The sequence below is a fragment of the Erythrolamprus reginae genome, chromosome 1, assembly GCF_031021105.1.
Source record: "Erythrolamprus reginae isolate rEryReg1 chromosome 1, rEryReg1.hap1, whole genome shotgun sequence".
NCBI lineage: Eukaryota > Metazoa > Chordata > Lepidosauria > Squamata > Dipsadidae > Erythrolamprus > Erythrolamprus reginae.
The window spans coordinates 56,577,997-56,593,729 of NC_091950.1; the positions used below are offsets into that span (position 1 = coordinate 56,577,997).

The 15,733-nt window shown below is 40.6% G+C and overlaps 1 protein-coding gene across 15 annotated transcripts in view; it reads right to left on the minus strand.

The window, feature by feature from the left end:
* UNC79 (unc-79 homolog, NALCN channel complex subunit) overlaps nt 1-15,733 on the minus strand; it is a 163,360-nt gene that overhangs the window by 86,515 nt on the left and 61,112 nt on the right. For 10 of the 15 annotated variants that reach the window (XM_070753573.1, XM_070753512.1, XM_070753475.1 and 7 more), the window contains exons 20-28: nt 13,082-13,223; nt 11,503-11,585; nt 11,025-11,173; nt 9,117-9,274; nt 5,525-5,706; nt 5,185-5,386; nt 4,039-4,218; nt 729-794; nt 30-319 (exon numbers count right to left, since the gene is read on the minus strand). In XM_070753573.1, coding sequence (XP_070609674.1) covers nt 30-319; nt 729-794; nt 4,039-4,218; nt 5,185-5,386; nt 5,525-5,706; nt 9,117-9,274; nt 11,025-11,173; nt 11,503-11,585; nt 13,082-13,223 — 1,452 coding nt within the window. The remainder of the gene's footprint in view (nt 1-29; nt 320-728; nt 795-4,038; nt 4,219-5,184; nt 5,387-5,524; nt 5,707-9,116; nt 9,275-11,024; nt 11,174-11,502; nt 11,586-13,081; nt 13,224-15,733) is intronic. The other 5 variants (XM_070753529.1, XM_070753503.1, XM_070753454.1 and 2 more) reach the window with 3 other exon arrangements.

Here is a 15,733-nt window from a genome sequence, read left to right on the forward strand (position 1 = left end):
TTTGTACCAAATGAAAAAATATAACTCACTTGTGCAATTCCTGCAATAAAGGCATTAAAGCAGGTTGAGATTCGCATCTTCTGAGGTGCAATCATGAAGCATCCTTCCTGTTGATCATAGCCCAGCAAAACGTATAGATGTCTCTTGACTGTATTGAAAGCTTTAGCACTGCTGATATCTGACTCTGCACTACTCTCGTCCTTGGCCATAAATTTCATCAGCACGGTAATGAGTTGATGGACAGTTTGATGATCAATCCCAGCATCCTCTGGGAGAAGGTCTTTTATGGTATTATCATTCTCTGGAGAAGGCTGCCCTGCTAATAGAATTTTTTTTAAAAAATGTAATATAGAAATTATCATTGGGAAGAAAGACTAAATGTCTCTTTTAAAAGAAGTTTAAAAATGGCAGCAATCACTAGATATCTTTATTTTTTTTGGTGGCCAGAGGACAAAATTATAACAATTATAACAATATCACAATCATAATTATAAACAATGACATAACAAAGACATCCAAATGATTCCTTGGAACATTTGTCAAAATTATCACGAGCCGATAATGAAAACTTATTGGGAAAATATAGTTCAAAAGATGTGCAGATTAAAATATCATGGGATTTCCAAAGTCCTTCTGATTCATATATTTGACTAGCAATAGAATATTCAAAATTAGGAATCATTCTTTTTTCTTTATGTAATTGTAGAATATATAAAGGCGACTTTTACCTTGTGTTTTTTCTGGTGTTCCGCCAAGGGCTGGAGCAGATTGTTCGTGTCTGATCAGTCTTGCTGCTTTAAAAAAATGGAAAGCTATCATTAGCTTGTATAGAGTTGTGGTATCTTCAGAAGCCATTGCTTTATTCATACATACCATGTGCAGAAAGTTGAGACACAAAGCCTTACGTGGCATCGGACCAGATTATTTGTAGGACTGCTTCCTGCCACATGAGTCCCAGCGCCTGGTCAGGTCCCACAGAGTTGGCCTTCTCCAGGTCCCATCAACTAGACCAGCATTTCCCAACCGGTGTGCCGCGGCACACTGGTGTGCCGCGAGACATGGCCTGGTGTGCCGCCAAGCTGCAGCTGGGCGGGGCGCTGCCGGTACTTCTGTCCTGGGGCTCCCGCTCGCAGTTGTCCCCCGCCTCCTGCTCGATGCCGCGGTTTTCGGCGCTCTCCTGCTGGGCGCCAAAGAAGGAAGGCAGGAAGAAGGAGAGCTCTATTCTTCACGCCTTTTCCCCGCCTTCCTTCTTTGGGACCCAGCAGGAGAGCGCCAAAAACCGCGGCATTGAGCAGGAGCCGGTTGACAGCTGCGAGCGGGAGCCCCAAGACGGAAGTACCGGCAGCGCCCCGCCCAGCTGGAGCTTCTCCTGCGTCGACGGCAAGTTTCCTTTGTGGCCCGGCGGGAGGGCACTGGCGATGGGAGCGGGGGGCGGGGGCGGCCGCAGTGGCCGCAGGCAGTCGTGGGGAGATGGCGGCGGCGAGAGGGAGCGCTCTCTCTCTCTCTCTCAGCTGACTGCAAGTGGGAGCCCTGACGGTGGCGGTTGGACGTGCTGCTAGACGTCGTACATGCTGGCGCTGCGGGCCTGGCATATACGGTGTCCAGCAGCACGTCCAGCTGCCGCCGTCAGGGCTCCCGCTTGCAGTCAGCTGAGAGAGAGAGAGAGAAAGAAAGAGAGACATATAAGAGAGGCAGAGAGAGAGAGAAAGAGAGACATAGCAAGAGAGGCAGAGAAAGAGACAGAGCAAGAAAGAGAGGCAGAGAAAGAGACAGAGAGAAAGAGAGAGAGAAAGAGAGACATAGCAAGAGAGGCAGAGAGAGAGAGACAGAGCAAGAAAGAGAGGCAGAGAAAGAGAGACATAGCAAGAGAGGCAGAGAGAGAGAAAAAGAAAGAGAGACATAGCAAGAGAAAAAGAGAGAGAGAAAGAGAGAAAGAGAGAAAGAGAAAGAAAGAGAGATAGCAAGAGAGGCAAAGAGAAAGAAAGAGACATATAGCAAGACAGTGAAAGAGAGAGAGAGAGCAAGAGAGAGAGAAAAGCAAGAAAGAGATAGCAAGAGAGACAGAGAGAGAGAGAGAGCAAAGGAGAGAGAAAGACATAGAGGAAGGGAAGGAGGGAGAGAGAAAGAGAGCAAAAAAGAGAGGAAGAAAGAAAGAGGGATGGAGAGAGAGAAAGAAGGGAAGGAAGGAAAAGAGAAAGAGGGAGAAATAGAGCAAAAGGGAGGAAGAGAGAGGGGTTTTTTGTCCAAACTTTTCTTTAGCCCTCCCCCCCGCCCCGCCCCCCCCTTTCAGTGTTCCCCGGGATTTTGAAAATATGAATAATGTGCTGCGGCTCAAAAAAGGTTGGGAAACACTGAACTAGACAATGTCTCTTGGCGGGGTCTAGGGAAATAGCCTTCTCTGTGGGGGCTCTGGCCCTCTGGAATCAGCTCCCCCAAGAGATTCATACTGTCCCCCCCCTCTTCGCCTTTCGTAAGAACTTGAAAACCCATCTATGTAACCAGGCTTGGGGTTACTAGACCCTGCTTCTGGCCGACGAGTGTGATGTATGCTTGTTGTTTGAATGTGAATGAATGATTTTTTAATGATCTGGGGTTTTTAGAATAGTTAATTAGATAGTGTTGTGGTTAGCTCTGGCCCAGCTCCTCTCCCAAGGACTGTGGATGTGGGGGAGACATCCACATGCTGCAGGCCTGTTTTGCCCCCGGTGGCATCTGCTGATGAAGGCTCCTCTGACCAAGAAGACATTAGTGACAGGGAGGAGGAAAGTGGGGCAGACAGCTCAGAAGGAGATCAATTATCTAGCTCCTCCTTGTATTCAGAACAAGAGTTAATGATACAGCCACGCATGCGGAGAGCGATGCATAGGCAACAACAACTGAGAGATTATTATCAAAGAAAATGAGGCCACCTGTGGTTGGGTGGGGCTTGGTAATTAGTGAGGCTGCTATAAATAGCAGCCTGTGGATTTGGCCATTGTGGAGGATTATCTGATCGTTGTGTTTCGTGACTGCTTTACTGACTTTGACCTTTTGTGTGCTGATTTTTCCCCGCTTGGAAACTAAACCAGGGCAAAGTGTGTTTCACTTTGTGAAAGAAGAAGGACTGTGAATTGCCTCACAGCTGCAAGCTAAGTATCACAGAACTGATAAGGGACTTGTACAAATTACCAGTTTGTTTGGATACAAGTGCTCTTTGCTATACCAAAAGAGGGCTTGGTTTAAGTGAATTTTCATTATAAACAACATTGTTTTGAATTTTCAAACGTGTGTGTGTCTGAAATTTGTACCTGTGAATTTTTGGGAGGATTCTACCAGAGAGCCCGACAGAACAGATAGATAGATAAATAGATAGATAGATAGATAGATAGATAGATAGATAGATAGATAGATAGATAGATAGATAGATAGATAGATAGAAAGATAGATAGATAGATAGATAGATAGATAGATAGATAGATAGATAGATAGATAGATAGATAGATAGATAGATAGAAAGATAGATAGATAGATAGATAGATAGATAGATAGATAGATAGATAGATAGATAGATAGATAGATAGATAGATAGATAGATAGATAGCAAATCAGTACTACTCAGAGATAGGTTTCAGCAGGTTCTGTCCAGTTCTTGAGAAACAGTAGTGGAAATTTTGAATAGTTCAGAGAGCCGATCTCAGGAGGCATCTATTTTCTGCCTCCCGAGTCCCAGCTGATCATGAGGAAATGTGGATTTTGAAGTAACCTTCTCTTGGAGTGGGGAGGGAATGGAATTTTTACAGTATCCTTCCCCTGCCACACCCACCAAGCCACACCACAGAACCGGTAGTAACAGAAATAGAAATAGATAGTGTATTTTATTATTCCATAGATCACTATGATCTTTCAGTAGCATCCTGTAAATTGTGAACAAAACAATCAGTTAAACCTACTGTTCTGTCAGTTTAAAAAAATCTGGCCATATCCTAGTTTTCATCTCCACCTAGTGGCAATTGTGCAATATAATTAAAAAGGAGAAGAGAATAAAATAAAATACTCAACGAATTTTGGTTGTTAAGGTTTCTGGAAGAGAAAGTGCCCTCTTAGATTCTGCTGGACCTTTCACACTGTCCCTCAAAGAGCGCACGCTCTTCTGCCGATTCCGAGCAAACCGAGCTCTCTTGATCTTCCACATTGCTGTGTCACTTAAGTTGGCAACGTTGGTCCGGACTGCTGTGATTGCTTTTCAAACAGAATAAAACCAAATTTCATTTCATAGACTAACTTGTAAACCCACACCTTTATAGCACACTCTGCAGGTTTCATGCTTGGGTTCAAAAATGTGAATTTATTTGTAATGCAGGACTTTCAAACAGTGTGGTATATGCTTTCAATTTCCCTTTTACAGAGAGATAATGTATAGGTAGCACAGAATATTCCTCATCCAATATTAGCACATGTTTTTTTAGGCTGATAGAGTTGCTTCATCAAAAAGAAATGATATACGACTGATAAATATTGACCCAGAAATAAGGCATGTAACTGCATCTTTCTTCCATAAACTTTTATATCCAATTTTTACAAAGTTCTCTTATTTATTCAAACCACAGATTCCATGTGACCCAGCTTTTTGCCTTGGATGTGATAGGAAACCATGATTTAAGTAATACAACAGTACCACTAAATTTGGCCTCAAAAAACAGAAGGATCATGAAGGAGCTTACAGGAAAATTCTCGTTCCTGGTTTAATAAACTATACTTTATCAGGCCAAGATCATTACTTCTGAACTATTTTTTATTTCATATAAATTCTTTCAAGCAGTAAAGGTACTTTATTTGTGTTTCATTACCAGCCTAAGATGTGGTACCATGCTCATCAATACCACACCGGTAACTGAAATAACTGACTAAATATTACTTATTTTTTACAAAGGGAATTATTTTTTTTACAAAGGGAATACTGTATTTCTCCAAAAATAAGACCCTGTCTTACATTTTTTTTAAATCCTGAAATAAGCGCTCGACCTTATTGCCATTCACTCAAAAGCCCAATTGGGCTTATTATCAGGGAATGTCTTATTTTGGTGGAAACAGGATATAAAATTTAAATATAAAGGTTCTTCACTATAGATGTGCACTTATTTTTCAACAAAGAAGAGACGTTTTAGTTTAGAACCCTAATTGTAAAAAATAAATCATGCTTCTTACTTGTTGGGAAGGGGAATTCCTTGTTGCAGTCCAAGTGCAGTTGTGCCTCAAGAGAGAGTGTCTCAAACCGATTCACAAAGAATTCCCAGCTCAACACTGGAATATCTTGCTTGAGAAAATGTAGTAGCAAAAGCTTGCTAAGAATAATGGGTCTGTCTTTCACAACAGTATCAAACTGGAAATCAAGACAAAGGCATAGTCCCTAAAAAGAAGAATAAAAGCATTTACTTTTGAGTTATCAAAGAAGCCACCAATATTGTCATAAAGTTTAAATCTACCAAGAAATGTTACGCCTGCAACTTATCTGGGGCCATGTTTGTTTCTTCAGTGTTTAACATACCTGCAAGGCTGGCTTTTTTATGGTGTCTAGCAGAAGCCCTGCTCTGGTGGCCACAGCTGGATTCACATCCTCCACAGCAGTCAGAAAACTACAAAAGGCATGTGCCAAGGAATATTTCAGTAGATGGTTTTTGGTCACTGAGTGAATATCCAGAAATCTACACAACACTGCTACTTTCTCCACTGTAAGTAAACAGCAAATTTAAGAAGCATGTTAAGAGTCATGGCACCTTTTCTGAGAGAGAAATCATGAAAGCCATCTAAAATGTTTGTATCTGCATTCCATAGCTTGAACAGTTGTAAAAGCAAAATTGCTATCAGATCATTGTGAAAGGCCATAGGACCCATAAGGTCCTAGGGAATTCCATTCTAAACTTCCCTCACTATTAATAGACTCTATAGTGACTAGAAAGTGACCTGACCATGCCAAGAAACTAAAATTTCAGATTTCAAGCCAACTAATCCAACATAACAGCATGTGGCTACATGTAAGAGTTGGACTGGACTTGGGGCGCATGGTTGCCATGGAGGCCTTGAACTCCTTGAACTCTTAAAACATCTGAATCTCGCACCCAGATTTTTTTTTAAAGGCACACAGCCATATAAATTTTTAAAAATAAATAAATAAACAATTTTTTTACTTTTACTTATACCAACAATCATCTATGGGGGAATTCATTAACATCTTAGAGAAGATTTCCTTAAAATGTGTACATGTATACATACATACATACATACATACATACATACATACATACATACATACATATATGTATATGTATATATATGTTATCATAGATTTTCACAGGTACAGGTATGACGGTCTTGGTATATTCGGGTTTCTTCCCGTGTAGGATTTAGAAATTTCTGCCGAAGGTGACGAGTGGGACCTCGTCGAAACGTCGCCAGAAATTTCTAAATCCTACATGGGAAGAAACTCGAATATACCAAGACCATCATACCTGTACCCGTGAAAATCTACGAAAACATATATATATTTGTGAGTATGTTTTAAGATGGATAAATATATATAGGCCAAAATAGTGCTATCCTAGTCTCCCTTAATTTAAAATAAAAAAATTCAGCAAAAACATGTGATACACACACACACATATATATAATAATAATAATAATAATAATAATAATAATAATAATAATAATAATTTATTAGATTTGTATGCCGCCCCTCTCCGAAGACATATATACGTATATATGTGTGTGTGTATATATATATACAGTGATCCCTCGAGTTTCGCGATCTCGAGTTTCGCTAAACGCTATATCGCGAGTTTTCAACCCGGAAGTAAACAACACCATCTGCGCATGCGTGCCTTTTTTTTCTATGGCCACGCATGCGTAGATGGTGGAGTTTCCCGCCGGGCAGATAAGCTGCTGGACGGCTTCCCTGGGTCTTCCCCCTCTTGCCCCGTAAGACCCCAGCGGCGGCGCGAGCAACGGCGTGGGCAGGCGGGCGGCACGCGCGGGGACACCCCAGCTCCGCTTCCCAGCTGGGAAGCGGCCCCAGCAACGGCGTGGGCAGGCGGGCGGTGCACGCGCGCTTGGGGAAACCCCAGCTCCGCTTCCCAGCTGGGAAGCCGCCCCAGCAACGCGCGCGCGCTTGGGGACACCCCAGCTCCGCTTCCCAGCTGGGAAGCGGCCCCAGCAACGGCGTGGGCAGGCGGGCGGTGCGCGCGTGCTTGGGGAAACCCCAGCTCCGCTTCCCAGCTGGGAAGCCGCCCCAGCAACGGCGTGGGCGGCGGGCGGCACGCGCGCGGGGAAACCCCAGGCGCGAGCAACGGGGTGGGCGGGCGAAGGGCGGGCGGCGGTGGAAGTAAAAACACCATCTGCGCATGCGCAGATGGTGTTTTTACTTCCGCACCGCTACTTCGCGAAAATTCGATCATCGCAAGGGGTCCTGGAACGGAACCCTCGCGATGATCGAGGGACCACTGTATATATTTATCCACCTTAAAAACATACATAACATCACATATATCTTCAATACAAATCAATATGCATATATGATCTCTTGAAAACAATAATACAGTAACCTAAATTACATTCCAAATTTTAATCTTTATTATTCAGCCTGTCCAGTGATGGGCTACCAAAATTTTTACTACCACATCCTGGGCATGGCTTATGCATTTTGTTTCAACATCTTTCAGTGCAAATTGGGTGCTCTGGGGTGGAGCTCCAAATTTTGCTACCAGAACTGTGTTCCTGACCGTTCCCAAAGGAGCCCATAACTGAGTCTGTCCCAATCTTTATTCTCCCCACTCCCCTCTAAATATGTACATTTTTGAACCATAGATTTCATCTGTTAAAGCAGTGTTTCCCAACCTTTTTTGAGCCACGGCACATTATTCACATTTACAAAATCCTGGGGAACATTGAGCGGGGGGGTGGGGGTGGGTGTAAAAAAAAGTTTGGACAAAAAATATCTCTCTTCCTCCCTTTCGCTCTATTTTTCTCTCTCCCTCTTTCTCTCTCTCTCTCCCTTCCCTCCTCTTTCTTTCCCCTCTCTCTCCATCTCTCTTTGTTTCTCCCTTCCTTCCTCTTTTTTGCCCTCCTTCTCTCTCCCTCCTTCCCTCTCTCTGTCTTTCCCTCACCCTCCTTCCCCCCTTTCTCTCTCTCTCTTGCTTTCTCTCTCTTGCTGTCTTTCTCTCTTTCTCTCTTCCCCCTCTCTCTCCCTCTCTCTTTCTCTCTCTCTCTTTTGCTTTCTCTCTTTCTCTCCCCCCTCTCTCTCCCTCTCTTGCTATCTCTCTTTCTCTCTCTCTCTTTTGCTTTCTCTCTTTCTCTACCCCCTCTCTCTCCTTCTTTCTCTCCCCCTCTCTTCCTCTCTCTTTCTCTCCCCCCTCTCTTCCTCTCTCTTTCTCTCTCTCCCTCTCTTGCTTTCTCTTTCTCTCCCCCCTCTCTCCCTCTCTCTTTCTCCCAGTAGCCGTGGGGCGACGGCAGGGTGATCAGCTGTGAGGCGGAGCTCCAGAACGGAGGCACAGACGGCGGTGGCTAGACGCCGTACATTTCTGGCGTTGCGCTGGGCATGGACGTGGGGCTTGAGCCTCCGTCCTGGTCCAGCCAGCAGGCAAGTGCCAGCCACGCAATTCCAGCATTTCCAGCCGCCGCCGTCGGTGCCTCTGTTCCTCTGTTCTGGAGCTCCACCTCACAGCTGATCACCCTGATGTCGCCCCACAGCTACTGGGAGAAAGAGAGAGGGAGAGAGGGGGGAGAGAAAGAGAAAGCAAGAGAGGGAGAGAGAGAGAGGGACCACCCTGCCACCGCCCCACGGCATGGCTCCTGCCCGCTGCCGCTGCCGCCGCCATCACCCTCCCACTGCGCGCCGCCCTCCCGCTGCCGCTGCCCTCCCACCAAGCCCCAAAGCTCACCTGCTGACAGGGAAGCTCCAGCCGGGCGGGGCGCCGCAGCTGCTGGAAAACTTGGAAGGCGCAAAGAAGCAAGCTCAGCTTCCGGTCTCACAACTTTTTTCTCTTCGCAAAAAGTTGCGAGACCAGAAGCTGAGCTTATTTCTTCGCGGCACACCTGACCATGTCTCGCGGCACACCGGTTGGGAAACACTGTGTTAAAGGACATACCTGCTTCAAATCTAACTTTCCAGTCTTTGCTATTGAAGTTGGTATTGATGATTGTCCAGAAAATATCAGCTCCATGAGGCAATGAAAGAGAATGAAGAAGGAGTGGCACTGCTAGAGAAGAAAGCTGGGAGAACTCTGATTTTACAACTCTCCATAAGCTGGGGACAGAATAGAGGGGAGAGGCAACTCAGAACACATTATCATGATTCCATGAATAGATTACTACAGTAGTTTTGTTACCTTTGCTGCTACATCAAGCAGAACTGATTTCTGCAATCAATAATTTTTGTGCCCATAAAGATGTGGTCAATCATCTCCCCCTAGCTGTGGAATAACTCTATTACCTAAATGGTACTTTTTAATTAGGAATCAAAATTAAGTTCCATTTTGGGGTCTTAATTTTCCCCTTTTTCCACTTATAGTGGAAGAGATCTAGCAAGACAGCATATTGGATCTTATATCTGTATCAATGTCTTTGTAGATAAGAATTCTGGAAAAGTAGATTATTACATTTATTTCAAAGCTGTTTTAATTTTTGGCCCCAAAGTAGAATTGATTTCAATTCTCTTAGTACAAATTATGTGATAGTGAATGAATCTGCATTGTCTATAATTTTGTACTTCAGATTTGAAGGAATCTGGGGAAATACCCTCTGATAGTGTATTTGTACTAGCTGTGTTAAGCTTACATGGCATCAACAGAATTATTATAACCAATCACAGGCACCTTAAGTAACTTTTAATCTCCCACAATGCTCTTTTAATCAGGTTTCCTAGAGCACTATGGAAAATGGAAATGATGGTTCCAAAACCCAATTATCCAGCAGAGAAACCCCCAGAGCAGGCTTAAGTGTCTGAATATATGGTTGTTCAACTATGCTTTAGGCCAGTGTCTCTCAACTTTGGCAACTTTAAGATGTATAGACTTCCAGAATTCCCCAGCCAATCAAGGTTGAGAAACATTGCTTTGAACTACTGATGAGTATAGATCCAGTCTTTATCCACCAATATGTTGATTTAATGTACTTAATAGTCCAAATTGCACCAAAAATAAAACCATTGATTTATGACCACCAAAACTTGTTTGGGGATAGCCTAAGAACCTATTAACCTGGCTTAGGGCCAGACTATCTATAGGACTGTCTCCTGCTGTATACATCCCAGAGCCCAATAAGATCACAAAGGGTTGGCCTCCTCCAGGTTCCATCAACTTAGCAATGCAGGTTGGTGGGACCACGGGGGAGGACCTTTTCTGTGGCTGCCCCAGCTCTATGGAATCAACTCCCCCCCCCTCCGATGTCCATACTGCTCCCACTCTACTTGCCTTCCGAAAGGCTATGAAGACTTGGCTTTGCCGGCAGGCCTGGGGGTCATGAACTGACATTTGTCATGGCCAAATTATATTGAATGCTATGTATGTGCGTTGTCTGGATTGATTGAGTTATGGGGTTTTTAAACTGGGGTTATAGTTTGAGATTTTTTCCATATTTGACTTCTTTTTTACTGTATTTATATATTTCTATTGTTGTAAGCCGCCCTGAGTCCTTCGGGATTGGGCGGCATAGAAGAAATCAAATCAAATCAAATCAAATCAAAAAATAAAATAAAGTAAAGTAAAGTAAAGTAAAGTAAAGTAAAGTAAAGTAAAGTAAAGTAAAGTAAAGTAAAATAAAATAAAATAAAATAAAATAAAATATAAAATAAAATAAAAAATAAAATAAAAAAATAAAAAAATAAAAAATAAAAAATAAATAAAAATAAATAAAAATAAAATAAATAAAATAAAATAAAATAAAATAAAAAAATAAAATAAAATAAATCAAATCAAATCAAATCAAATCAAATCAAATAAAATAATAAAATAAAACAAACAAACAAAAATTAAGCTTTCTCTTGATAAAATGTATACCTGGCAATCAGCATATGGTCTTGAATATATGCTAGGAACTGAGGATAGTTCTTCCTTGCAATGTATAAGCATTCCCCATGAAGGCAAAGAATCTTCAAGCAGTTAAGCATGTTAAAGAGAATATCCGGCTCCTCAAAACGTGCCATTTCCTGTGCAAAATTTGGTAAATAAAATATAGTAAAATTAATCTTGGATTTCACATAAAATAATAAATGACAAACTAAAACAAAATTGTAACCATCAAAACATAACTCGATTTAGTAGATATGGTGAAGGAGAATCAAACTTATCTAAGCACTGACATAAGTTTGATTCTCTTTCATTATATATTTTTCACTTTTTGATGCATAAATTTTTCAGATTTGTATGTTTTAAAAGATTCCATACAAGTCCCAAAAATTGTGCTTTATTGAGTTTGCTGTTCTAAATTGTTAAATGCCTAAAGATATTCTGAAATAAAAATAAATGTGAAACTTACCTGCAATATTGTATATATGAGTTTCAATGTCACTGGGAGCTGCTGGTAACAAAATTTCCTTTCAGTGTCATTTTTTATGGGTGCTAAAAATTAACATAAAAGATTACAATACCTTTGAAAAATAAGTTTAAAACAGTTAGTTTATAATTCCCACAATTTTTTTTTTGCACTGAGTATATCCACAATTCAATATCACTTTTATGTTAAATGAAGATACTTCAATTGCTTTTATATGTAGAAAGGGAATGCAAACCTGAGGAAATAATTGCTACTTGAATTGGCTCCTAATTTACTGTATAGCAAAGATTAGTTGCATTATTAATATTTACAGGGTGCTACAGTATATTGTGAATTTTATACATTAAGGATTGGAAATTGTGGCGACCTTGAGATACACTCCCGGGATTGATTAAATATTGCTAATATTTGGCATTATTAATAATCCTACACATTTGGAATATAGACGTTATGGCGGTATAATGAGTAATTTTTGAAATATTAAATAATAGCATTTAGTAGGGAAACAAATACATGGCATAAAAATGTTATTTAATTTTAAATGAATTAATGGAAAAATGATAAAGGATTATAAAACGAGAATAGCATCATTGAAGCTGGAAGATTAGCACTACGTATACGGATTTTTATTATTGTTGTTAACATTGTTGTAAAAAGATTTTACCTAGTCAATATACTGTCAACAAAATATGTCTGTTTATATGAAAAAAACAAAAAAAAAATTTTTTTTAAAAGAAAGTTACAACTTAGGAAGACATGACTGACATAGCATCTAATTATATAAATTTTGGTAACATTTGTGTTATAATACTAAAAGGCACACCTCTTTTGATAAGAAAGCTTAGGTCATCTGGGAATTTTAGAATGTATATTTAACCAATGATAATTTTTAACCATGTTATTTCCATGTTTTCTTGCTATGAACTGTATAAAAGTAACTAGATATCACTGCTCCACTGGGCATGTTGAAGAGATTTTTGATGATTAGTGGGTTATAGTATATTGGGAAGTTGGTAATGCTACCAGCCAATGGATGGATGTATAACGGCAAGTTTCAATGGATGGAGGTATAGCGGCAAGTTTAGAATATGTTTAAATATTGAGGATGAACTAAAATAAGAAAAATTGAGTAATAAGGGGAAATTGAGATTAGAAATTTAGTGCATTTAATAAATGACAGAATAAAAATAAAATGACAAAGGATATAAATTGAGGAAAGGGAGGAGTATGGCCTAAAATTAAAATATATCAACAGGATGGACATGAAGGATAAATAAAAATAGAGGTACAAGAGACAATGAATATGTATGGAAGATAAGCTATAGTGATTAATTAATTCAATGAGAGAGACCTCACCAAATGTCACCAAGGTTCTATCAATCTTACATGGGGGAAAGGCTGAATAGGCCAAGACCTACATACCTATACATGTGAAAATCTACAAATATATGAAGACAGAGTCATGAGATTGTGGCAAGCTATAAATTAAATATTAGGTATTGGCTACCTTTTGATTTTGATCATTATAGAATTTTAATTTTAACACTTTAAAAAGGAATACCTGTATTTTCTGTTCCTTCTGAGTGGTTCCCTGGGTTTTCTACATGCTCTGGGGCAGATTTGTTTCCTTCAACCCCTTCAGTTCGTATAATGAACTCTGATTTGGAATCAAGAAGGCTGTCCTCTAAGTTATCTGTCGGTTCCTTCAAAACGTAAGATCAAATACAAATAATGTTCAGTATCCATATGTATATATCTCAGGGCAAACATATTATCAAGCGCCAAGGAAGTCTGGAGATTCAGGCAGCTCAAATGAATATAAAGATTTATTGGAAGTTTAAACTCTCTACAGGAATCTGAGTTAATCTGAATCTAACGGTCAAGGGAAATTTTCAGGAGTTAAGAATAGAAAGGAATTCAAGGTGGGCTGAATTTAGATCTCTTGTGGGCATCCATGAACTCATGACTGACTGATCCCTCCATCAGGCTCAACTTGATCATCTCTTATTTATTTATTTATTTATTTATTTATTTATTAATTATTTAGATTTGTATGCCGCCCCTCTCCGAAGACTCGGGGCGGCTCACAACAAGATAGAACAAATCATAAATAATCCAAATAACATTAAAATATTTAAAGATTTAAAAGAACCCCATATACTAACAGACACACACACAAGCATACCATGTATAAATTGAACATGCCCGGGGGAGATGTCTCAGTCCCCCCATGCCTGACGGCAAAGGTGGGTTTTAAGGAGTTTACGGAAGGCAGGGAGAGTAGGGGCAGTTCTAATCTCTGGGGGGAGTTGGTTCCAGAGAGTCGGTGCCGCCACAGAGAAGGCTCTTCCCCTGGGGCCTGCCAACCAACATTGTTTAGTTGACGGGACCCGGAGAAGGCCTACTCTGTGGGACCTAATCGGTCGCTGGGATTCATGCGGCAGGAGGCGGTCTCGGAGATATTCTGGTCCAGTGCCATGAAGGGCTTTAAAGGTCATAACCAACACTTTGAATTGTGACCGGAAATTGATCGGCAGCCAATGCAGGCTGCGGAGTGATGGTGAAACATGGGCATACCTAGGTAAGCCCATGACTGCTCTCGCAGCTGCATTCTGCACGATCTGAAGTTTCCGAACATTTTTCAAAGGTAGCCCCATGTAGAGAGCATTACAGTAGTCGAACCTCGAGGTGATGAGGGCATGAGTGACTGTGAGCAATGAGTCCCGGTCCAGATAGGGCCGCAACTGGTGCACCAGGCAAACCTGGGCAAACGCCCCCCTCTTGCACATACTTTACAAAGAGAACTAATCAACAGATACTAAAGCCTTTCAATTTTATCTTGTGTTTCTTTGCATAATTTTTATAACTATCACAAGCCCTACAACCTTCACAAAGTTGACATTTATAAACTGCTGAGGGTCACATTAGGAGAAGCAACCATGTTTTAAATAATTGGTAATAATTGTGTAAAATTTGTTTACCATATTTCAACATCATTATATATAGTATCCCACTTTCACTTAGTTTTATTGTAGTTTGTAATCTTTGAACAAAAATAAGATCCTTGCCTTTATTGGTAGTGCTCGACAGATTACCATAACTGAGCTCAGAATTTTGGTCATAAGTCATTTTGGTCATAAATCAAGTCACCACATATGTGGAGTTGATTTTTTTTCTCAGAAAAATAAACATCTTTATTGCACAACAAAGGGGTGGCAGAGAATGTGGAGTTGATTTTTATGGGCATTTTTATTGTGATTGTTAGGTGAACCACATGGTCAATAAGTGAATCACATTGTCATTAGTCCAAATCCAGCTTATCCAACAGGCATTTCTTTGCTGGAAAAGAAGTTGCAAAATTCAATCATGTGACTGTGGGATGCTGCAATTAAGTCATAAATGTGACTGGTTGTCAAGTGCCTGATATGTGATCATGTGACTACAGGGGTGATGTAGAAGATATAATTTCAAGGACAGGTTGTAAGTACTTGTTTGTTTGTTTGTTTGTTTGTTTGTTTTTATCTGCCACCCAACTCCAAAAGGGCTCTTTTTTGAGACCACTGTAACTTTAAACAGTTGTTAAGCAAATGAGGACCACCTGTACTAAGGTGAAAAATAATGACCCCCCAGATGTTCCTGAGTCTGCGGAGAGGGGCGGCATACAAGTCCAATAAATAAATAAAATAAATAAATAAATAAATAAATAAATAAATAAAATAAACTACAGCACCCAGCAACTTTACCAATCTAAGTAATAGTAATTACATTTAGAAACTGTAGCAATATCTGAACAGTGATACCCTGTTTCCCCTTAAATAAGACATCCCCTGATAATAAGCCCAATCGGGACTTTTGAGTGCATGGCAATAATGCCAAGCGCTTATTTCAGGGTTCCAAAAATATAAGAGAGGGTCTTATTTTGGGGGGGGGGGGAATATGATAGTAACACCCTTTTCTAGTTATTGTTCAATGGGGCTTTGAGAACTTGAAAGTTCATAACTCCACTGGTTTTCTAAATAGATCTTTGCACAAATCAAATAGCATATTGTATGTTTAATGTATGGAACATAGAAGGCAAAATATCATTTGTTTGTTTGTTTGTTTGTTTGTTTGTTTGTTCGTTCATTCATTAATTAATTAATTCATTCATTCATTTATTAGATTTGTATGCCACCCCTCTCCGTAGACTCGGGGCGGCTAACAATAATAAAAC